This window comes from Stegastes partitus, unplaced genomic scaffold (genome assembly GCF_000690725.1).
Source record: "Stegastes partitus isolate 25-593 unplaced genomic scaffold, Stegastes_partitus-1.0.2 Scaffold325, whole genome shotgun sequence".
NCBI lineage: Eukaryota > Metazoa > Chordata > Actinopteri > Pomacentridae > Stegastes > Stegastes partitus.
This window is the reverse complement of record NW_007578056.1, coordinates 1-25,351: the sequence shown is the minus strand read 5'-3', so window position 1 is coordinate 25,351 and position 25,351 is coordinate 1. Positions and strand designations below refer to the sequence as shown.

The following is a 25,351-nucleotide window of genomic DNA, read 5'->3' as shown; positions in this document are numbered from 1 at the left end:
GAGTTGTAAGCTTCAGCAGCTGAGACGGGACAGACTGTGAACACAACAAATGTTATCAAAGCTTTATGGGAGAATGGCAAAAAAAGCCACTGTTGAAAAAAGCTTGTCATTAAATGTACTCTAGAGTTTGCCTGAAGGAGTCTGACGTCAACTGGAAGAAGAGTTTTTGCATGATGAAAGCAAAATTGACTCATCAGACGAGACGCTATGTTTGATGGAAACCAACACTGCGCATCATCACAAACACATCTGTGAAGCATGGTGGTGGCAGCATCATGATGTGGGGATGCTTCTTTGCAGTAGACCCTGGAGAGATTGCAAAGATAGAGGGATATTTGTTTTCACTTTGACATAAAAAAAACTAAAACATTCTTTGTTCTTTGCCTTGTCATAAAACTCCTAATTAAACTGACCTCGTTTCAATGTTAAAAGGCAAAAAAACAGGAAAACTTTTAGGCAAAACAAGCAAAGGAAACAGTCAGAGTGAAATTTAATCCATTAATTAAAAACAGCAGGAGTTGAACCAAAGTGCCGTACAATTAACATCATGACATCAGGCCAAAAAAAAAAAACAGAATAAAAGACAATGACTAGCTGATAAATCAAAATAAAAGACAATTAAACAAAAAGAATAAAAAGTTACAACATAAAAAGACACAAAGTCAGTTTGTTGTCCCTGAATCAAATGACAATAGAAGACACGGGTCTTCAGCAGCGATTTAAGTCTCTTAAGTTTCTTAAGTCTAAGCAGTGACGTAAAAAGGTAAACAGTAACGGAGATTAGGAGCAGCCACTGCTAAGCCTTAATCACTCAATAGGATTGATAACATCTCATAAAATCATAAATATACAAGAGCTTTCCAAGAGTAAAACTGATTTTCTCTCTTCACTTCTTTGTTTTGTTTTTGAACATGAGACCATGTGAATTGTCTTTGGCTTTTTAACATTTAATGAAAGACACTGACATGTGTAGAACTATGAAATTAACCTTGTACACACACACACGTACTCATATACATATATATTCATATGTGTGTTTTTGTATGTGTAGATGGATAAATAAATGAAATATATATTAGAATGAAAGTTGTATTTTGACAGATTACTAGAGCTTATAGATAACACACTGGAAAAGATGCATTTATTCAACATGTTTGCTCTGAAATCTTCTATAATTTATTAATAATTGGATAACATTATAGACCAATACTTATTTTTCTGTTTATGTCCACTTATGGTATCTAATTTTATATTTACAGTATTCTAATAGTTTTATATATTAAATAAAAAGAAAATATTTGTGGATTTACAAAAGTATGTAATTGTCTTTAAATGTCTAAGACGCTGACAGTTTTTTGAACAAAAAAATGATGAAGAAAGGAATGTCATAGTTATTCACACTTACAGGTTTTGAATGTTATTTTAAGTGGGTTAAGTGGTATATAGATAATGGATGGATGTATTTTTATTTTTAAAACCAGAGTCCTATGATAGTAACGATGACTGTAAAGCTGCTTGTTATCTCCTCATGCACTTAGAAGTGTCTCTGTGTTACATAATGACGTCTCCTGTCTGCCTGTGTTTAGTAAATGATAAATACTTTTCCTGCAGAGGTGTGGTTCTTTGTGTCCACTGCATGTCAGTCCGATTACTCATTACAGATGACCTTCAGACTCATAAAACACAAACTTCTGCTATCATTCCTTCAGCAACAAGCGTCGGTCACATTTTTCATGTGGAACGCTGAAAGAGAAACGTGACATGTAAGAAAAAAAAGTGTTCGTTTTAAATTCTACCGGCTTGTAGACGGTGAAGAGTTGGAGATGGAAACCAGCGAGCTCTCGGCATGTAAGTTTTAACATCTTATGAATTCTGTGAACCACATAACATTGGTGACTATGTCTGTTTTATTGTGTATATGTTGGTGCAAAAATTCAAACAATCTCTTACTTTTCAAAAGTTGCATAGTAGTTATCAGTGTTATATTTTGAATGTCCTCTTTGTATTTTATTCACAATGAAGCATATTCGAGTGGATTTACTTCCAGTTTTTGCATCTGAATTTTTCTGTGCGTTGTAGTTTCACTTACTGTTAGCCAACACCTTATTTTCTTTATCTGCTCAGTTTATAATGTTTAGCAAATAATGATATATATATGTGTCATTTGTTTTGTAGTTTTGTGACATTTTATGTCAATTTTCAAGTCTTTTCTGGAGCTGCAACTAACAGCTACTCTCACAAGTGTTTCCTCTCATGATTTCATTTGTTTTCCAGGTAAATGGTCGACCTTTTGTTTGTAAAAGGTCATTTAAGCATAGCGAGTAATGCACATTATAATCAGTGATGGATGCAAGTTATTCACTCAAGTGCTGTACTTGAAATGTACTCGAGTACTTCCATTTTATGCAGGTTACTTCTTTTACTCCAGTGCAAGTCACGAGGATATTACTCCTCCCTTCATATGATGACTTAAATTATATAATACAAATACACATACAGACAAAATACAATGAACAAATAAATTAGAATGCATCAGGTTATAATAGCGAGCAGTGTACAAAGAAGCTAAACCAACCCCATGTTTGTCAGTATTACTACTGTTGGTATTTATTTGTTTGAATATTAATACTTTTGTGCTTTTACTGAATGCAGGACTTCTAACAGTACTTTTACAGTTTAGCATTGTTTTTGTAAAAAATCTTATTTTACATTTAAAAAAATAATAATTTTAATTTTTTAATTTTTAAAATAAGACAAAGAAAACCAAATTATTTTTTTTTGTAAAAAGTATAATTTTGCAGATTTAAATGCAGTAGAAGTAGTGTAACTTTATGGTCAAAAGCTGCAAATGAACAAAAAAAAAAACTCCAGATGTTTTTGATGTTGACATTATTTACAGTTTGGATCTTTTATTTATTTATTTATTTATTTATTTTACTCCTGTACTTTTATCAAGCAAAATTTTGAACACAGGACTTTCTGTTGTCAAAGTATATTTGTGTGGTCGTGTGGTATTCCTACTTTCATTGATTTTTTAAAAATCCATTACTGATTGTAATGATCATCTGATATGTGCAACCACCCCAGCAAATACTCTCCTTTAAGAAGCCAAATCAGTGAGAGTTTGGCTTTTTCCATCTCAGAAATGATTAAATAATATATTATCACCACTATTTCTGCTTCATTGTCAACAAATAATTTCAGACCTATAGGCTCACAGTGTAAATTCTGTTGGTGTTTTCATTCAGTGTATGAAAATGTATCATCTGGTTTGAACAAACAGCTGGATTTTAACTAAAGTAGCTTTAACTACAATTAACCCTTGTGTTTTATTTTCTCTTAGTGGATGGCTGGTGTTCGTCACAGTTAAAGATTGTACTTCTTGGGGGCAGAAACTCTGGGAAGAACTCTGTGGGGAACTTAATCCTGGGCAAAGAGGAGTTTGTCACCAGAGAGAGGACCTCATGCTCCCGGAGGCTGGGTGTGGTGGCCGGACGGTGGCTCACGGTGGTCGACACTCCAGGCTGGTGGTGCGACTTCAGCGCTCAGGACACATCCGAGCTGGTGAAGAGGGAGATCATCAGCAGCGTGTCCCTGTGCTCACCAGGCCCACACGTCTTCCTGATCACGGTCAAAGCCAGCTCGGCCTTCTCGGAGACGCGTCGCAGGGCCGTGGAGGAGCACGTGGCCCTGCTGGGCGAGAGGGTGTGGCGTCACTGCATGGTGGTGTTCACCTATGGAGACAGGTTCGAACACTCTGAAGCAGAAGAGTTTGTGGAAAGGGGAGGAAAGGCCCTCCGCTGGCTGAGTGACAAGTGCGGTCAGAGGTGTCACCGTGTTATCTTGAGCGGCGGCGCTGAAGCCACGGAGCTGCTGGTGAAGATACAGAATCTTGTCACGGAAAATGGAAGCAGAGTGTTTGAAATGCAGGAAAACATCTTACAGGCGACTGCAGAGGAGAAGAGGCGGGTGGAAGAGAGGGCTCAGCTCAGGTTTATCAGGATGAAACAGCAGAGATCTCTGATGCGAGGTGAGGTCATGGTAATCTGATCAATTTGCCTTTTCTTTTTTGGCCTTTTTGCCTTTATTAGATAGGACAGCCAAAGGAGAGACAGGGAAGTGGGGGAGGAGAATGGGGGAATGGTTGCAGCAAAGGGCCATGAGTGGGATTCGAACCCATGGCCGCTGCATTGGAGACTATAGCCTCTATACATGGGTCGCCAGCTCAACCAGGTGAGCTATGGTGGCGGCCCAGAGTAATTTGCCTTTTCAAGAGAAAACCTTAAGTATTCTGTGTTGCAATAGGCTCTTCACAGGCAACAGAAGACTTTAGATGTTCATGTAAAGTTTGAGTCACTCTAACTAGAATTTCTGTTGCTTTTAATGCAAACTCCAGTTGTTGATTTTTATTCCAAATATGCTGCTGCAGCCATAAAAGGCACGTAAACAAGACACTTCCTGCCGACCTAAATGTGTCTATGTACAGCATTGCCACAAAGCAACGATTTTGCTGCTGTGCAAACCACAGCATCATTTTGCACTTAGACGTCTGCCCGCCTGGCCAGTAGAAATTAGGTATCTACATTGTGGAGATGTTTGCAAAACACTGGGAGCTTTCCACTTGAAAAGATATGGCGACTTAGATCTGAGGACATCAGCAGGGTAGAAAAATGGCGCCTGGTGGTCCTCTGAGTTTAACCAATCCGCATCAAGACCAATACTGCAGATTTTTAGGGCTGCTCAGCTGTACCTACCCTGGAATAGGAATTTTATTCTCTGCCGAAATCAGGCCTGAAAGAGGATTCAAGATTCAAGATAAGCTTTATTTGTCACATACACATTTGTACACGGTACAATGTGCAGTGAAATGTGTTTTGTACCAGCATCCAGTTTCAATAAAAAGAAAAATATAGAAAAAAAAGTAAAATAAAAATAAGTGTTCAAGAAACATATATACTTTATGTATATATACATATACATACACATAAAAAAAATCACATAAATAGAGCAAACGGAACATGGATCTATGGGGGCCTTTGCTGCGGTCAGAACACAACAAATGTTTGGGCTGCACTAAGTGGAAAATGGCCTATTGATACGTGCATTAACTCACAGTTCATTCACACAGTCAAAGTTGTTTTGCCAGCCTTTCTTCCTTACTGCAACAGCTGTGTAGCTTTTAGCCTGGATTATTCTGACATTCCTAATATTGATTTAAGATAATAGCAGTGGTTAGAAACATGCAGCTCTAGACTTGGCCATGTTTGCGATTAGTCATCTGGGGCCAACACCGACCCTTTGATGTGAATGTGGTCAGAGCTAAAATTAGAAATCCTGGGTCGACTTGAGAAATGAGGAACAGTTCACTGGTAAAGCCACAAAGCAATAGTTAAAGTTTTTCCAACATTATAGTGGATGGACAAATATAATATTGGAAGCAATCTTTTCATTTAACTCTGGGCAAGAAAGCAAATGCAGACATTTGTAGAATAAAACAAACGGAATGCTTGGCCCTTCACAGTGGGAGGTCTGGGGCAATTTTCTGGCACGGTTTGGTCCAGTTGTACCTTTTGAGGCAAAGGTCACCACAAATCAACACAAAGTGGTCATCTGTAACCTATGTTGTGGTCTCTTCCAGGATTACAGTGCTTTGATCCACAGGGCCCTGAATGATTTGATGAAAATGATGTGAATCATATGTTACACTCTGATCGTTAAAAGACCAACAATCTTACAGAAGAATGGTTTTCTATCTCTCCAGTAGAGTTCCAAAGACTTGGAGAATCAATGCCAAGGTGCATTAAAGCTGTTCTGGTGGCACAGCGTGGTCTAGCATCGTACCCACAAGTTTTATTTTGTTTTTTCCTTCAATTTATCACCTGTCTGTATGTTCCAAAATGGTATACTATTTCTGTAATCTCGACTTCTAGCTCTATCTTGGCTGGAAATCACCTGAAAATCCTTCCCTCTACTCTCTCTACATTCTCTCTTTCTTTCTTTCAGAGAGGATAAGGCCAGTTACTGACATCCGGATCGTGCTGCTTGGAGCAAAGGGTTCTGGGAAAACTTCCGCACTGAACACTATCTTGGGCAGAGAAAGCAGCCAGCAAAGCAACAGAACAGCTCAGTGTGTGGTTGGAAAAGGAGTGGTGTTCGGGAGGCAGGTGACTGTGGTGGACACTCCAGGCTGGTGGATGAACTACTTCTGCAACGAGACTCCCGTGTTCGATCAAAGGGAGATGGTGTGGGGTTTGTCTCTCTGCCCTCCGGGGCCTCACATCTTCTTGCTGGTGATCCGAGTGGACCGAGCCTTCACGGAAACCTACAGGAGGGCGGTGCGGGAGCACCTCGAGCTGATCAGTGAGCGCATCTGGAATCGTGTCCTCCTGCTGTTCAGTTTCGGGGACTGGCTGGGAGGCACGACCATAGAACAGCACATAGAAAGCGAAGGAGAACCTCTGCGCTGGTTGGTCGAGAGATGCGGCAACAGGTATCACATCCTGAACAGTAAAACCAAAGAAGGTGGGTTTCAGGTCCGAGAGCTGATCGGAAAGATTGAGGAGACAATGATGACTGGCTCCAGCAGTGGATGGCATTATGAAATAGAGAAGAGAGTGCTGGAACAGCTGGAGGGGTGGATGAAACAAGAGAAAGAGAGAGCCAAAGAAAGGCTGATGAGGAAGGAGCAGCAAAGGCAGATGGCGAAGTCTCAGCTGGGTGAGCTGGATACATTTAATTATTACTTTACTTGTTCGGTTCAGAGTTTTTCTTTTAACAAATATGACTTTTTTTTCCTCACAGAGAAGCTCAACTCTCTACCAGAGATGAGAATAGTGCTCATTGGTGGCTGGAAAACAGGCAAAAGCTCCTGTGGAAACACCATCCTCAACAGAAAGAGCTTCGACACCAACATCCAAACCACCTCCTGCAATGAAAAACGAGGCGAAATCGGTGGCAAGGTGGTGTCGGTGCTGGACACACCAGGCCGCCTCTCTGTGACCTCTGACCTCCTGACGACATCCTGCGCGATCCTTCTGGTGGTCAACATTAGCGCCTCATTCAAAGACACCCACAGGGAAGCTCTGGAGGAGCAGCTGGAGGCCGGAGGAGGCCGGCTGTGGAGGAAAACCGCGGTCCTGTTCAGCCACGGAGACTGGCTGGGCGACACCAGCATCGAGCGGCGCATCGAGAGCGAAGGGGCGCCGCTGCAGAGACTTGTGGAGATGTGTGGGAACAGATATCATGTTTTGGACAACAAGCACTGGGGGGATGGAGCTCAGGTGAAGGAGCTGATGGAGCTGACGGAGGAGATGCTGGTGGGAGAAAGGCTGGATGTTCTCCAAGGAGGTGACCACATGTGGAAAAGTGTTTCCTCAGCACGAGATGCACTGACTCTGTGTAAGAAGGACATCAAGGAGCTCATCAGGAGAAGACATCAGCTGTCTCATGACTGTGAGTAAACCTTATTGACTTGCATGTTCAGCTATTGTATTCCTAATTGAATTCTGTTAGTCAGGACTTTTCATAACACAAAAGTACAAAATCATAAGGAATCCTTAGATTTGTTGGGTTTTCATGTATGTTTTGTAGGATGAAAACACTAAATTAGTCAGGTTAATCTCCATAATTAACGGTAGTGTGGGGTCTTGGCCATTATATTTACATTAGGTTAAGTTCTGCAACTACAATAGTCACTAGTGTGGGGTTTCAGCCTTCATATATTGGAGTTGGGTTAAGTAGTATCTCACTCTCGAGTCTGAGTGAAACTTTGTGCCAAATTTGAAGAAATTCCTTCAAAATCTTCAAGAAAGAACAGGATGTAATTATTTATAAATTTGTCAACAGATGAACTGATATATCTGCAATTTGCTAAAATCTGCTTATTATATTTACTTATTCGTGCTATATCTAGTTTATTAGACAAGGACAGTGTATTAATAAAACACAATGGGTGTGTAAATATAGTCTATGGGCAGAGATTAGATAGTGACACAGTCATAAAGAAAGAAAAACAAAGTCAGCTCTTGCATAATAGACTCCATGCAAATTTACATCATGCCATGCACCAATTTAAACAGAGAAATATAGAATCCACAGAGTAAACAACACAGAGATTGGATCTGAAAAACAGCCCTATCAGGTGTAACATGGGGAGAGATGAAATGAAATGTAGTTAATGGGGTAAAGGAGGAGGTAGCAGCCGCCGTAAAAGAGAGATAAGCAGATTTATATCTGAGGATAGGTGGAAACGGTTGTTAAAAGATGGGCTGGACTTTTTTTTTTTTTTAGCTCACATGAAATCACATCAAGTGCTATCATTTCCTTTCACAGTGCCTGAATCAGCCGCTTCCACCCCAAACTGCTCAGATGCTGCTCAGATTGTGGCTTTACCAGCACACAGAGCCAGACGAAGGACTGGATTCACCATCGTGGACGTGTCCTACATCGCCTCGGTGCTCTCTGGTGCACAGGGGCTGAGGTGGCCGGCTATCAATCTGCCTGTCCGGTTTTCTGCTCCTTACAGCCACTTGAGACTGAACAGTGAAAGCCTCATGCATCCCACACAACAAACAATGCTTCTGGTTTCCTCTCAAGCACAGCCCAAGATTCTTGCAGAGGAAGACATCATCAGTGTGCACTCCCTCAGCCATCCTGCACTGAGAGAACGAACTCTCAGGAGGCTCTCAGAGTCCAGAGGGCTGCAGGCGCTCATCGATCAGTGGGGCAACAGCAGCCTGGAGGAGCTGGAGGCCTTCATCGACTCCTACTTTGAGATGGTGTGGGAGGAGACCATGGAGTCATGTCAGCCTGCCGAACCCGACTGTGTGACTGCAGGGCCGAACGCTGCTGTTGGGGAGGCTGCAGAGGAGGAGGAGAAGGAGGAGAAGGAGGTGCTTTCATCCATTGACAGGAAACTTTCAAAGCTGGAGCTCCTCGAGGAGATCCGGAGTGATCTGACGGAGCTGAAGCAGAGTCTGGAAAGCAGCTGGAGAGCCATACAGGAGCTCGGAGACAAAAGCAAACAGGACCAAGACAATACATGTTGATAGAGGGAAGTCAATGAACAACAATCGAGGAAGAAAGATATAATTAAGTGTTTTTTACAGCCACAAAAATAATAAATGTGTGAAAAGAGGCAAAAAAAAGGGGGCAACAGTTATGTTAGTTCTCCACAAGAGGGAGCTGTTGTATAAGAGTAGGTTTTGTATATTATGTTTCTGCTGATCCTTCCAACTCCCATTTCTTCTGAAAATACAAGAAATCTTGAAATAGATGAAGAATAGTGCATGGTTTTGCAATTAAGGCTACCTTTTCTACTTTATATGGACATTTCACATGTTAAATATGAAAATGTTTGAGTTTTCACTTGAAGTTCTTTCGTTCATGCTGTACTGACCTAATTCTCACACAAGATTTGAAGCTCTCCAAAGTGCTTTGGACAAATGCAGCCATTTGGCATTAATATTTTGGTGCTTTCATTCACATGCGTGGGGCAACAAAAGTATTAGAAACACACTTGAACATAATTGGATCCAACAGAACAAAGCTGTAAACGACAGTCTTGGCTTAGACACAGTTTCAACAACAATTAAAACTCAGATGATATAATGAAGAGACCAAACGTGTGTGAAGACTGTAACATCACACCCAGATGTGATTGTTAAACATCCCATCCCAAAATTATTGGCATAAATCTGCTGGAAACAGCCTCCCCTCTCACTGAAGTTTTGCTGCAAGATTCTGAAACTTGGCTGCAGTTTTTGCCCTTTTTTCCCACAAGGGGAATTCTTGTTGTAAGGTCTGGCCTGCAGTTGGCATTCCAGTTCATCCCAAATGTGCTATGTGGAGCTGAGCCCTGTGTGGGCCAGTGAATTTTATTTAAATAGGTCAAAATCACAAATCACGTATGTGTGATTCGTGCAGGTTTTGACATCTTCCTCTGTAGATCTGATTTGGATTATATTAAAGACAATATAGAGAAACAAAAACACACCTTTAAGTAGATAGATATGTAGAAACATACAGGATTTTTATGGATAATGGAGGATGCCATGTCAACACACCTCAGCAAATTCACCGCACCCTAGATATGTTTCTGTTATCTGGCTACACAAAGCCTGAAAACTGCAGTTCAGGGTTTCAAATTCTAGCTATGGCCATATCAACTAAAAAGGGGAGGGACTGGTATAAGCTGATAAGGGTACAAAACCGCCAAAAAAAACACTGATACATGCTGGGTAATAATGCAGTCTACCACAGACTAACGACAAGACAGGGAGTCCCACTCTGTTTACGTCAGGTTTAAAGTATCCAGGTTTGCTTCAAGTCTGGTTTAAAGTTTTCAGGTTTGATTTAGATCTGGTTCATTGTGTCATGGTCTGGTTTAAAAAGTCCATGTGTGGTTCAAGTCTGGTTTAAGTCTGGTTTGGTGTCAACTAGTTTGAGAAATTGAAAAACTACAATACAGAGCAAAGAGAGCATAGTCGCTGCAGCCAAAGCAGGAAAAAAGTTGGCAAACAAACTGTGTGATAGTGAAAGTTAAACAAGCTTTCAATATCAGTTCCCGATGAGCTGATCTGACTTCAATTGTGCATTCCATTAAATTATTATGTTTCTTGGATGTATTATTCTACTGACAGTTTTGGCTTTATTCTTTCAGCTGCCTGGACTTGGGAACAAGTAAAGAACAAATATGAAAACATAATTCTAACCGGAAAGCAAGCTCACTGCCAAGGCCAACAAGTACAAGGCTTTCGTGATGTATTCAGTCTCTGTTTAAAGGCCTGTAGTAAAAAAATAGTGCCTTGAAATTTCTGTCAACACTACACAAAACAATAAAGCAAACCAGAGTTCCCACCACTAATAACCCATATCTATGCTTGTCAGGGAAAGAAAAAGGTTTAAATCTCATCTTATTGAGCGAATCTTTCACTGTCTGACACAAAACCCCTCCGGAATTTCCAGTCATGGAAATATATGGTGATACAATTTTTCTAAGAGATCTGATTGGTTAGAAGGTGATGTTTTTACACGCACTGGTGTGTTTTCTTTAACTTAGCCTGTTCTGGAGCAGGTCAGGTGTGAAGCATAAATGTGATTTATCCCTGCTAAGAAGTAAATCACCGTCATAGCCCTAAAAAACCAAGAGTTAAACCAGAAGTTACTTTGGTAACCTGAATCCTGCTTCGTAGCACAGACCTCTGTAATAAGGTCACATTAAACAAGAAGCAAAATGACTGAAGGGTTGGAGGTAATGAGTTAAAAGATCACAAATCAAGATATAGTTCCTTCAGGAGAGGTTTAACAAGAGACTAATTAAAACTAGTGTAAACAGCATCTAAATTAACAGATTTAACAAGTTTGATCAAAGTCAAAGATTGGTTGGCATTACAGTTTTAAACCCTGTTGACCAGGACGTGATCACTGATCAAACAATAGTTTAAAATACTTCCTCATAAAACTGTCCTGCTGATTGCAAAGGTAAAATTCAGCAGACAGTTTAAGCTATAAACAAGAAGCTGTACAACAACTCCACAACAAAGTAATTAAGCTAAAGGTACTAAGTCCCACTTAGTCGCAAAGAGCATTGAGGTGTAAAAATGAGTAGAGATCAAGACAAGCAAGAAAACAATGAAACAAAGACTTGAATGAAAACTTAAATGAAGCAAATGAGGTCATCAGTTAATGTGGTCCCTAAATTTACCAGACAAACACGTCACAAAACCAAATATTTAGCTAAACTAATAAATAAAAAAGATTATTATCTGACTGTTGAAAGGCACCAACGAGCAACGAATAAAGACACTCGGGCTGCCCAGAAACTTTTGGCCTTACAGTCAGAACAGAGCCTTAAGAGGAAAAAGAAATGTAAACACTGGGTCTAATTAAATTTAACGGCCTCTTCCAGAAGCTCTAAAGCCTTGAAAGATTGAAATTAACTGTGCTCATTTGTTTGAGAGTCCACGTGTCGGTTTCTTCCAGTTTAAGCTCTTCGCCATCCAAGAATCTGACAGTGGTTAAAAACAGAAAGGTTATCCAGCCTACTGTTTTCTTTGTAGACAAAACAGACGATCTGCACAGCTTTCATTCAGTCTTTATCAGTTTCTTTCAAGTGAGTCACACATCAACAACCAAACAACTGCAGAGATTAGTAAAGCGAACAGTGAGAGTCCACCACTTTCAAAGCTGATTTTTTGGATTTTCTTAAAACATGGATTCTCCTAAATGTAAATGTATGGCGACACCAGGAGATAAAGTTGTTTGATGTTGCTTATTTCTTTTCCAAATGCAAATACGAAGCAGTTAAACGTCAGAAATCTGAAGACATCAAAATGTGTGATGTGTTTATGCATCCCCAGGAACATCACTGTGTTTCTCTTTCATTAAAGCTGCATTCAGCGTCTTTGCGAGTCGGTGGCTCCGCATGGCGGCGAGCGATAAGAACTTGAAAAATTGAAATCTCTAAAACCAGATATCGTGTAAAGGTGACATTAGTAAACCGAATGCAATCTGTCTGATGCTTTTTACTTTTGACTCACTACAGTTTTAGCTGTTTGGATCTTGCTGTTTGAGGTTTGTTTAGCTGCTCCCTGTGGGCAGAAAGATTGGATTTGATAGTCACAGTTACAACAATCACATTATGACATTGTGAGGGAAAGTTTGACTTCGTAAGTCAAAAACAAAAGGAATAGGAATACTTTTTAGGAGTCTACAGCTGCGGCAAGTAACTCCTAAAGGAATTTTAAGAGAACCTTTGAATTGGAAATCAGACCGGGCTACACTACGTCCAACTACATTACTCATGCTGTAACAAAAGGAACAGAAGGAGCCAGAAACAAAACCGCTTCTTTGATGCCAGCTAAAAAACATGAAGAAAAAAAACCTAAAACGTTGGACATCTATGACAAAAACTTCATAGAAGCCTTCTGGAATTTTCTTTTTTTGTGTGAAATAGGATCTCTGGAAGTTTGTTGTCCATTAACTTTCTCTGATGCTGTACTTACAAATGTCTGTAAAAATACATTATGGACCCAACACAATCACAACGGGGATGCTTAATACCACCTTAAATTAGCATTTCAGCATGCCAGCATTAGCATTAAACAGTAAGTACAGCTCAGGGTGAAGGGAAGTTCTTTCGATTTGCTTGTATTTGACCCTGAGCTGTAGTATTAAGCAAATCAACATTGTGACCTGCATGAAACATCGCAGGGATCGAACTGATTCCAATTCATCCTTGTGGGGATGTGGTTGTGAGAGCTAATTTTCATGGCAATATGGTGTCCAGTAACTGTTGAGATATTTCACTCAAAAACCACAAATGTGAATCGGAGAAGTTAGAGGATCAACAAAGTCATTAGAATCTGAACAAAATATCTTCACAGTCCATCTCATTGTTGTTGCAATATTTCAGTCAGGATCAAAGCGGTGAACCTCTCGACTGACTGACTGACTGACATCACCATGACTAAATCCATGTGACTGATGTGGGTAAAAAATGTTGACTGTAGTTAAACTAAAAATCACACTAAACCAAAGAGACACTAAGTGACAATCAGGAAATCAATGTTTTGCTTTTCATGTCAAGTTAAAGTTTTGGGCTTCTTCACAAAGGGAACTGTACCTGGCTCCATATCAGATTTCACCGAAAGCTTCCATGTGCAACATTCAAAGAAGCCTTGTTATTAATGACACCGGTGAGTACTTTTGATAGGTACTGTACAACTGGGAGGAGACCCCAGGAAGGACCCAGAACATGCTAGAGGGATTACACATTTGATCTGGTCTGGGAACTCAAAAGGATCTCCCAGGAGAAGCTGGAAAATGCTGCTGTGGAAAGCTATGTCTGGAAAACCCTGCTTGGCCTGCTGCCACCGCGATCAGACTCTGGATAAGGAGGAAATGGATGAATGGATGGTATCTGACACTGTGAAGCCAGGTTCAGACTACTGAAGCTGATGAGAATGCTTTTGTCTGATCAGATGGTCAGCGTATCTAAATCAATGACTTGGCTGAATGACAAGACGACAAATTGGTTCCCATCCAATCACACACTGCCATCTTTGATGATGCAAATGATAATATGTGGAGGGAGGTGTCAGGGATCAACCTCTGGAGATGAGAGTGTGAATAATGTCGTCTGAAGCAAACAGTGGCGTGGCGTCGGAAGCATTGTGTATGACACCAGCTGTCTTGTGTTTGTAAAAGTTACACTGATTGTTGTCCACTGTTGTACACACACCTAAAAAAATTGTTATTTTGGCTGGAAAAACACAAACACACACAAAAAAAACAGTTTTTGTTGTTTTTTTGAGTTACAAAAACTTCTGATGAATTCATGCTCAACCAACAAACTACATTAAAGTAGGGGAATCAGCTTTTCCTTTTAAGCTAATTTATTGTTATTTAATAGTCTTAACTGTCTACAATTGTCCAGGCATGTTAAGATAGAGAAGGGGAGTGGAAATCCTGAAGTCAAGATAACGATAATTTAAGATGCGAATTATAGATATGAACGAAGCAAACGCTGCAGGATCTCTTTGTAGATGTGCTGGTTGATCGCCTGAAGGGGAAAACTTGTAGTTTGGGTTTGAAATACATGTTTTGTGACACCAGTCCTGGAACTTTTCTGACACACCTCATATCAAGCCCATTTCATTAACTTAAATTCAATGTTAAGTAAAATTAACAGAGAAATTTCAGTTTGAATTTCACACAATATTAAGAGCTAGGGTTAGACACCTCCATGTCTGAAGTACCATAAACCTGCAGTTTTTTTAACAGCCAGCAGGGGGCGACTCCTGTGGTTGCATAAAGGGGTCTGACTGCATAAAAGTCTATAAGAAGATGATGCTACTTTTAGCTTGATTTCTTGATTTGTTACCTCAGTAAACGTTTTCCGATTGACTTTATGGTTTCAATTCATTCCTTTATTACAGCATGCTGTTCATTTTGTAAATGATGGTCGTATTTAGAGCAAAATTGATGATAAAGCATGCTGTGTTTAAGATCATGGCTTCCCTGTGGCCAATAGATTGCTACCATATCCTTTAGTTCTGCAGTCAGATCCACTGCTTCCTCACTACATCCAGGACTTTGTAGTGGTAGTCCATAAACTAATGGGTGACGTCATGATTGCACACTGCACTAGTGTTGTACCTGATGGACGTTTTTCAGCCCAAACACCCTTCGTCTTTATGGTTCGACGGCTGTTATCAAGCTGATGTTGTGTAGTCTGGACCAACATTACTCACTGTTAATCTTTCACAGTATAGTTTTAGTCTGACAGGCAGGCAGGAAGCCCCAATGCTTCGCCCAAAATTTGGAGATAAATAAGGAAATTGTTTGAAGATGGACTTACTGAAGGCATAATAACAAACAAGTGATTTGTTGGCAATCCTGCTCTATTTATCTCTGCCAGTCTTCATCCCGGCGTTTTCTATCCTTGCATTATACCTCTTTGAATATCATTACTCCTTCCATCCTCTCTCTCTGCTGTCTTATCATCTATCTTCCTCTGTTGTCAACATGTCATTCCTCCACTCGACTCTCCCGCTGCTCATTTTCTCTCTTTTCCATGTCCCTCGACATGTATTTTCTCTCTGCAGGTCTCCGTCTCATGGTCTGCCTTCCTTCCCTCAAATCAAGTCGTGAGCGCTCAGCCCTCCCCTCTCATTAAAGGAGTTCTGTAGCCCAGGAGGAAGCACAGGAGAAATGGATCTCCAGTCTCTCTCTCTCTTCGTCATGGAGGCTTGTTCAGGAGACAATTCTGAGCCCACATCCATCTCCATTAGTGGGACAGCGCAGCGACCGCCGCGACCCCCCACCCGCTACCCTGTATCACGTTTCACTGCCTGCTATTATTCCAGGTGGAAAAAAAAGAAGGCCAGGCGGGTGCTGGGAACAGGGATGCAGAATGAGGAAGAGAAGGATGATTTAGACCCGGCGTAAAGAAATCATCCATCCTCCACTTCCCTTCATGCTCTGATACGCTGACGTCCCCCGGGGGGTGATGTCTGGAACACGGGACGGTGTCAACCAGAGCACCTCAGCGGGAACTTTTCTACCTTTTCCAGCCCATAAAGAAAGTCTGCAGCATGAGATTTCACCAGTGCAGCACTGATAGTGCAGTACAGTAACAGCTGCATCAGATGATCAATGAGCTCATGGCTGTGTGATGCAAGTACCCTGAAAATGCATAAATCACAAAGGCTAAAATTAAATTAAATAAACAGGGAGAAGCTTTGTTATGGCTTGTGGACATGGGGGTTATTTAAGAGATTATTTCCCTAAACAGATAGTTACATTTTTAGGCCACATTGGTGTCCATTTCACATTTATGTCAGTAAAACAGCTTTTTCTTGAACTGATTTGGCTCCCAAACAAACTTCATGTCAACGAAGACAACCTAAATCTCAAGGATTCAAAGTGAATCCTAGTCAAGTCTTAGATAAAAGGTCTGTTCCAGATGGATTTCCAACAGTCCAAGAGTGAAAGTGAACCTCTTCATTTTCCTGTACAGTGTACATCTAATAAATATGAGGCATATTGATGTTATTTTCAAATATTTATTGATCCAGAATATAATATATATTAAAAAAAATTTAAAAACTAATAAAATGAATATGTGGCAGCAAGGATGCCAGAAAATGTTTTAAAATAGAGAAAAATTGTAATAGTCAGAATATTACTATTAATATTATTACTATTATTGCTATTTGTAAAAAATACAAGAAACACAGTTTAGGACTGTTCTACTATGATTAATGTGTATATTCAGTTTTTCTGTGGTACTCTCTATTACATGTAATTTCACAAAACAGAGAAAATCTGTAAAAGAACAGTAATTTGTTAAAAAAAAAACAAAAAACATTTTTTTGGAAGTAAAGTCTACACTTAGGAATTGAAGGTTTTTGCTTCCAAGTCTTCAGTCTTTAGAGTAAATTCTCGACCATGTTAACTTGCAGTTTGCTTTCAGACGTGAATCATAAAACAATATACAACAAGTAACAGCTTTTTCTCATTCAGAGACACACGACGTTCACCTCAGTGTTACTCATGCCTTCATCCAGACACGACAGGACTTTTATGAAAAGAGCCAGCAAGACCACTGATGTCATTTTTATATACAGATATGAGATCAACATATCAAAGCACCATCAGACTGATTAAATGGTCTGCACTTTTATAGCACTTTTGTCCAAAGCTCTTTACAATGTCTTTCTCATGCACCCATTCACACACATTCATACACCAATGGTGACAGAGCTGCCATGCAAGGTGCTGCCTGCCATTGGGAGCAACTTTAAGTCCACTGTCTTGCCCAAGGACACTTGGACTGTGGAGAGGCCGGGGATAGAACCGCCAACCTTGCGATTGGAGGACAACCCGCTCTACCACCTGAGCCACAGCCGCCCGATTATTTATGTTGTGTGGCAAATTCCACATTCTTGATCAACGAGGCTGATTCTGAAGGATGCATTAAATACCCTACAGAAGAGCCTGCCTGCAATTGTAGTTGTTTTTTTCTACCTTTGCACAATATATTGCATCTTTACTAAGATGTGACCATTGAGAACAGCTTTAAACACCTTTGAAGATGTCCAGACGATGCTTTGTACAACCAAGCTGATTTGAAACCCGCTGAACTCTTCACAGCCATCAAACTTCTGCTTTTCATGATTTAACACAGTTGCAAAACTCAAGTCTACAGCTCTGCTCTTTAATACCCAACACTGAGGAATCACTGTATATCTAAATATTTGTGCCTTTATAAATTGTTAAATTCGGAAAACGCACTGAACATAAAAGGAGCATAAGCTGCAGAGACAAACACTCTCTCCGAACTGAGGCACTCCTCTGATTAAAATGTCATCATCATACTGGCACATCCTACCTGGACTATTGGAAACATGCTCACATGTAGCAGCTCATGCATTCTTCACAGGAAAAACGCCCCCTACATATGCCCTGAGGAGGGCAGGCCCATATATACATGCCCAGTTAATCAATCAAGCCGCAGGTGTATGTTATCACTTAACAAAACCAGACTCCTCCTTCAAAAGAATTCCACTGGATCAACACTCTGGTCAATTGATTCTGCATGTGAAGACACATCTCTCAGCTGCTGAAGACACGGCAGCAAGAACAAAGATGAGAAAAGAAGAGCATACATGCAAGAAATTTGTCAAAGCCTCAAATACGCAGCATATTTTGTATTACTACTGAAGAAGAGTGCTTTTATTGGTTTGTATATATAAACCACCCAGCGACCATAAAGTCTAAAATCTATTTCTTCATTGAGATCAGGATATTTTATTCAATATTCAGCATAAATATTCTCATGCAATGAATGCACACAACTAAGAAGCAAATCTTGAAAAAAAAGGAAGTTTTTTTTCACAAGAAAGACCTTTTCAAAGAGCTGCTTTCATTTATTTCAGAGGACTCTTATTACATAATGGTGAGGATTCATTTCATAGCCAAAGTTATATATTTTGTAGAAATATGTAAGTATTTATGTACGTGTTTATTTGATATTGCATAAAATGGCATTCCATAGTCTTCTAGGCTTTCAGTTTCCCAGTCTTTAACATTGAAGCACCATTTTCAATCTGTCTGTCACCTCAAAATGTTGACCTTTTTTCTAATCTCAATGCCCAGAATCTTGAAAATCCCTTTCTGGCTTTTGATTAAACCACTAAAAACTAATTTTTGTCTATCAGTGTTACATAATTGGATTTTTTTTCTCCATGAAAATAAGTGTTTTCTGCCAGAAAATGACTTACATATAACCCATCATATTTTGTTCCATTAGAATTTGCAGATCTATGAATTCCCCAAGTCTCTTTTTATACACCCTGACTTGTTGCAGCTCGAGCACACCAGCTCACCTACGACTGATATAAATCAGCCATACAATTTTGAACCAGAAACTGCTTTTGAAAAGACTGATACAGAAAGTCCCACTCTGCAAGCTGACAGGATAAAAACCCAAAGTCTGAATCTGCTGCAGTTTAAGGTGGAAACGCTTAGCCATCACGCTGACTGCTGATTTTGCACATATGTCTTCCAGCATATAAAAAACACCATATGGACATTTTAACGAGGCAGAACACTTTCTTTCTTTTCATCAGATGGGGGTCTTTAAGGACAGCGGGTTGCTCTCTTGTACCTCTTTTTGCACGTAGCCATGTGCTCGTCTTGATCATTGACAGGGATTGTCTGTTGGTGTTCAGCAAAATGCTTTTCAGAAAATGTTCTTTTAATCCTGCGCGCATAGAAGCGCCCACGAGAACTCGAGTTAGAGCTGCCATTGGTCTTGTATTATGTCCTATTTCTGAAGTCACACAACATCCTGCTCGGGATGATCATGTCAAAATGGTGACATGAACCGACTAAAGGGAAAATAAGGTTTTACTTTCATTGCCATCCTGTTATTCAGCCACACATCTGAACATAAAAAGAGGGAAAGGTGGTAATTGGAGGTAGGGAGGAGGACATCTGGGTTACCTTGGAGAATAGATGGAAGGAAAAATGGATGAATGTCAAGTAAAGTCTGACAAAAGTTCTCAGATCTTCAGCTCTGGTTCCAAACTGTTATCAATCAAGGCAACACAGGACTTTAATGTGACCCCATTACAACATCACATTTAGCCGGTGGGAACAATTTCACTTGAATGGTTCAGGACCAGTCTGAATAAATCCAGGCTTCACGTGTGGAGGTGATGGAGGAGTGAGTGTCAGGGGTAAATGAGCTACATTTGGGCTTCGCTGCCACCTGGTCCAGACCCGAACAACCACAACCACACACACACACAAACACACACATCCAGGCCTCCCCTCTTCCATCTTCCCAAATGCATGTCTGTCATTGTGCCCCATCAGGATATGCCGGGTCAGGGAAAACCTCAAGGGCAAAGTTCAGGAAACAATTAAGGAAAATAACTGCACACCAGTGGTCTGAATTCCACTTCCATTTTGAATATGTGTCTGTTTCTCAGAAGGTCTCACTCGTTAAATCATTAACCCCTACGACTGGAGACCACGAGAGAGGAAAAAGTAACACAGTTGTACGTTAAAAATTTAGACGCCATCTGCTTCGCAAGTGGCTATTACAAGAGCTATTACAGAGCGAGATGAGAGGAGAGCCCCCTGTAAATCAATGGCGGCTTACCGGGTTTGTGGTTTGACCCTGAAGTCGATTTCACCTTCAGACGTTTAGCTCTCAGCTATGGCCGATGAAGCAGAATGCTTTCGCAGCATTTTGTCACTGCGACGTGTCAGTAGCACTTAAAAAAGAAATGTATCATAGAGAGTCTAAGCATCTCTTACAACTTAACTACTATCTGTGTGCAGGATTGCAGAGGAACAGCAAAGGACGCCTGCACTTTGGATTCTCATTTGGATTCATGAATTTTTTGTTTTTATTCATTTTTTCAACCTATACTGTAAAAACAGCATTTTCAAAGTTTTTTTTAAATTTAAATATTTTTTTTACTGTAATTGTATGTAACAACTGACTGTTATTGTATATATATGCTTTGTTTTGTTAAATTACAGACAATAACTAGTAAAACAAAAGTGTTAATTTATCTGTTCATTGTAAAAACCAACAGGTTGTAACTGTACATTTTTATAGATGATAATGCATTCTTTTACAATGTTTAACTATGAAATTCCATTAATTTCACTGTATTTAAATCAGCATAATAATGTTACTATTTTACAGACATTTTATGGTATTTGACTTAGATTTAAGGATTGAAAAAAAAAGGTAAATCATTTTTCAGTTGTTGCTTTTCCTGTTTTGGTAAATTCCAGATAATAAAAATGACTAAAACGTTAACTTAAAAAGGAAAAACATTATGGATTGAAAATGGTAAACTGTTTTTAACTGTTATTTTACAGATTTTCCCAGGTTGGTTAATTTACAGACAATATCTAGAAAAATTACAGAAAAAGGTAATAATTTACCACAACAACAAAAAACGACAGGTCAAAACTGTACATGCAGTCCACATCAAAAATGTGTCTTTTAACAAATATTAGTTTGTTCTTTTAAAATGTGAGGCTGTTTTACTGTATTTAATTAAGCTAAAATATTGTTATTGTGTAGATACTTGTTGGTATTCTAAAAACATGTTTCTATCTCCCATTATGTGAAACAGCTCCTACGTTTTTTTCTGGAAGTTTTCATTTTCCACTAACTTTTTTGAATGCAGTACTTAGAAATGTGCATAAAAAATAAGTTATTTAGACACAGCTATTCATTCATATTCATTTTGAGAGTAAATATTTCTCTCTGATCTCTGAAGTGCTGGACAATTTTAATTCTTGATGCATTTTTTTTCTCGTTTGGCTTCAAATGTATTGAAAGCAAACAAAATGAAAGTGCCTCATGCGGAAAAATAGTTTTCTAGTTGCGATGACCTGGCCTGCACCTCTCATATTGAGACGATGAGAAAAAAACTTTTTTACTGGCTTATTTGTTTTGACACATTAACACACTAATAGAGTTTTTTTTTATACACGGCAGGATCCATTAACATTATAAGTGGATGACTGACCCTGCAGTCGCTGGCCTCTTTCCTGAGGAAGAAAATGAACAGTTGAGTGGAGAAACCTGAATAACAGCAACAAAAAGGGACGTAAAACGGTTATTGTGATGCCTATTGTGTAAAGAGAGATGCATGCTGGCGCTTGCTGGAACATGAGATAATGGAAAGAACAAGAACAGGAAAGAAAACCTGGCGAATGAATACAGATTTCACGTTTAGAGCCAAGAGTTATGGGACATATAGGCTACATTACATAGACTCTTATGTAAGCACCACTGAGTGTTTATTTAGCCTGTGTGTTGAGGATTTCCAGGACATTAAGAGCCAGCCATGTATGCCGGCTGAGCGAACATGACCGGCGCGCACGAGGTTACGGCCTTTGATCAAAGCCAATGAGACAGAAAACACGACGAGATGGAAATGCAAGACGACTACACACGCCTAACAGACACATGTGACAACCACACGAATGCCTCTATTAACCTGCATGTTGTTGCACAATCAAATCAAGATGAGGAAATACCAGACACACACACAACTCTGCGTGTACGAAATATGATTAAATAATTAAAGCTTTCATTAGTCAGTATTATTTAGTTATATTGAGCTGTTTGTGGAAGTCCAGGGCTCAGGAAGATCACATTCTGGAAGTAAAGGATGCTCGGAGGAAGGTAGAGGAAGAGGATCAGGTTATGTATGATTGCTATTCAATACCTTCCATCCAGCTAATCGCATTACTCCCCTTTTGGTGGCCGGCCGTCAATAGACATCCTCGGGTTGCTCTCAGTCAACAACTCATTTTTTACCAGCACATCTATTCTCCACTGCTTCGCTCTTAGCACCTCTTTTCATTTGTTTCGATTTCTGTTGTTTCCTTCCATGTGATGTTTTTTTAAGATAAGATGCGACAGATATACTGTATTTTAAATTTGCCTTAGGCAGTTGTGCAAATTATACAGCTCTGTACAACTACAGACAGCATGATAACTGAATAAAACATACACAACTTGGCACAAAATTTCCCTTGAAAGGTTTCCCTCTTCATTGGTTTTCAACGTTAACTCATTTGGTCAATTTAATTTGGCTTTTTATCAAGAATTTACAAAAAAAAGACTCTTTCATGACAAAGTGAAAACACAAATATACAATGTAATGTCAATCAAATCAAAGAATAAAAGATAAAATAAATGATTCCATAATGATTCACCTCCTTCAAGCCCATATTAATTAAATCTTCAGCTGCCATTACAGCACTGAGTCTTAATTAGCCTTGCACATTTAGACCCTGTAATTTTATTTCATTCTTCTTTGCAAAACTGCTCAAGCACTGCCAGATTACACAGGGATCGTAAATACACAGCTCTTTTCAAGTCCAGTCACAAATTCTCAACTGGATGGAGGTCTGGATTCTGACTCAGCCACTCAAGAACATTCACCTTGTTGTCTTTAAAACATTTTTGTGTAGCTTTGGCTCATTGTCTTACTAAAAAACAAGTCGCAGTTCTCTAAGAGACTGCATCAAGTTGTCCTTGCAGATTTGCTTTGCTGGATTCATTTTATCTTCTAACTTTTGAAGCCTTCCAAGGCTTACTGCAGAGAAGCATCTCCACATCATGACGCTGCCATCACCCTGCTTCACATCATGATGCTGCCATCCCCATGCTTCACATCATGATGCTGCCACCACCATGCTTCCCATCATGACGCTGCCACCACCATACTTCACATCATGACGCTGCCACCACCATACTGCATATCATGACGCTGCCACCACCATGCCTCACATCATGACACTGCCACCACCATACTTTACATCAGGATGCTGCCACCACCATACTTTACATCAGGATGCTGCCACCACCATGATTCCCATCATGACGCTGCCACCACCATGCTTCCCATCATGACGCTGCCACCACCATACTTCACATCACGACGCTGCCACCACCACACTTCACATCAGGATGCTGCCACCTCCATGCCTCAGGATGCTGCCACCACCATGCCTCACAGTGAGGATGGTTAGTCTTATCAGACTAAAGAACCTCCTTCGAGTTGACTTTAGAGTCTCCCACATGCCTTCTGGTGAACTCTAGTCCGGATTTAATATGAGCTTTTTTTGTTTGTTTGTTGTTTTGAAACAGTGGCCTTCTCTTTGTCAGTCTTTTATAAAGCTTTGACTGGTAATAACAGGCAACAGTTACTGTGTGCACAGTATCTCTCATCTCACCTACTGATGCTTGTAACTCCTTTAGAGGACTCATGTTTCTTGGTGGCCTCCTTCTTTCTTGCACAGTCACTGTTTTCGAGGACGTCCTGCTGTAGGTGGATTTACATCTGTAGAACTCCCTCTATTTCTTTTTCATGGATTTCACTGGGCTCCAATAGATGTTCAGTGACCTGCAAATCTTCTTGTATCCATCCTGTGACTTACACTTTTCAACAACCTTTAGACTTGAATACTTTGTATAAGTGGTGTGTTTGCAGGCACTGTGACACCTCTGAAAGTAAAAAGTGAGGGGTCCTTCAAACCAGTTTGACAGACAGGTGTTCTGTCATTGCTGTTTGAACACAGCTGTTTATTTGCAACTTTAACTGTGAGGCTGCCGTATTGTATCTGCTTAGACTCTGCATTACAGCATTATGGAACGTAACCGTGACTTGAATACCAAACAGTCTCTGTCTTCCTCCTGGTTGCTTAAGAAGTCAAACTGTGGTGGCCTTGATGCTCACACAGATCAAAGAAAGCCTAAAATGACAATGTCCTGCCTTATTCTCACACATGAAACTCCTTTGATCCCAGCACGTCACGCCTGCATGAGACGAACTGCACGCGAGCCAAGTAAGATCTAAATGTGTCCCCCTGCAGCAGTATTATGCAGATGTTGTTTCGCTTCTGTTTGCACAAATACAATGAATATAAATGCAATTCTCTAATTTGAATATATTTGAATCACAATTTGGGCATCGCAATAATCACATTTATGATTGATGCCGAGGAAAACGGCGCATTTACCTCCCCGAGCTGCTTGATGCGCTCCTCAAGAGCAGAGCATAAAGTGGAGATACACACCAAGGTTTAAAATCACACGACACCATCAATATTCCGTCACCATCCCCTTGAGTGAAGCAGCTCATCCATTTGGACGATTACGGTGGTTAGCTGAAGTGTCGCCACGAAGAGGACGGCGAAAAGCAGGTAAGAAAGCAGATAAGAACTACTTCTCTCTTTACAGTGGATAACAGAGTGATTTTATCTGCTTCAATCCACTCCAGGGAGGGAATGAAGAATCTGTTAGTACTTACTGGCAGAGGCCCCTTTTGAAGCTGTTTCTAAACTTGTCATTTTTAAGAGGAAGAAAATGATCCAGGCAATAACTAAAAAAAAAAAAAAAGATAATTAAATTTGAAGTACCTCTATGTGCGATAATAAAAAGACAATCATAAAGTTGATAAGATACAGCAGGAGAAAAACTAGGGACAAGACAACCCCAGCAAAGAGTGAAGCCAAGAGGCCGCTTAGTAAAGTAAGGCTGAACATAGCTTAAACTACACATGGGTGACAAATTAAAGGAAAATCCTGAAGCCTGGCAGACAAAGGAGAACCCTGTCATTCAAACTGCTCTACAGGCAAAGGTAAAAGTAGAATAAAATTAAATTTATTACATTTTTAAAAACTGGACAGACGAGTTGAAGAAAATACAACAAAATTTAATAGAGTCATTAAAACTGATTGACTAATAAAAGGGAATGAGACCAAAGACAACAAATATAAAAACATGTAAAATATG

The 25,351-nt window shown here is 39.9% G+C and overlaps 1 protein-coding gene across 1 annotated transcript; it reads left to right on the top strand.

The window, feature by feature from the left end:
* Nucleotides 1-1,823: 1,823 nt before the first annotated feature.
* Nucleotides 1,824-9,047, top strand: LOC103358675 (GTPase IMAP family member 8). The gene is made up of 5 exons (XM_008283733.1): nt 1,824-1,848; nt 3,344-4,030; nt 6,004-6,717; nt 6,802-7,452; nt 8,332-9,047. Exons 1-5 carry the CDS (start codon nt 1,824-1,826, stop codon nt 9,045-9,047), a joined length of 2,793 nt encoding a protein of 930 aa, XP_008281955.1.
* Nucleotides 9,048-25,351: the final 16,304 nt, after the last annotated feature.

Bases quoted from the DNA above. Each gene is read 5' to 3' on its own strand.
- LOC103358675 (XM_008283733.1), top strand. From the start codon at position 1,824: ATGGAAACCAGCGAGCTCTCGGCAT. The intron at 4,031-6,003 runs GTGAGGTCATGG...TCTTTCTTTCAG, and splicing joins GCAGAGATCTCTGATGCGAG to AGAGGATAAGGCCAGTTACT. The intron at 7,453-8,331 runs GTGAGTAAACCT...TTCCTTTCACAG, and splicing joins ACATCAGCTGTCTCATGACT to TGCCTGAATCAGCCGCTTCC.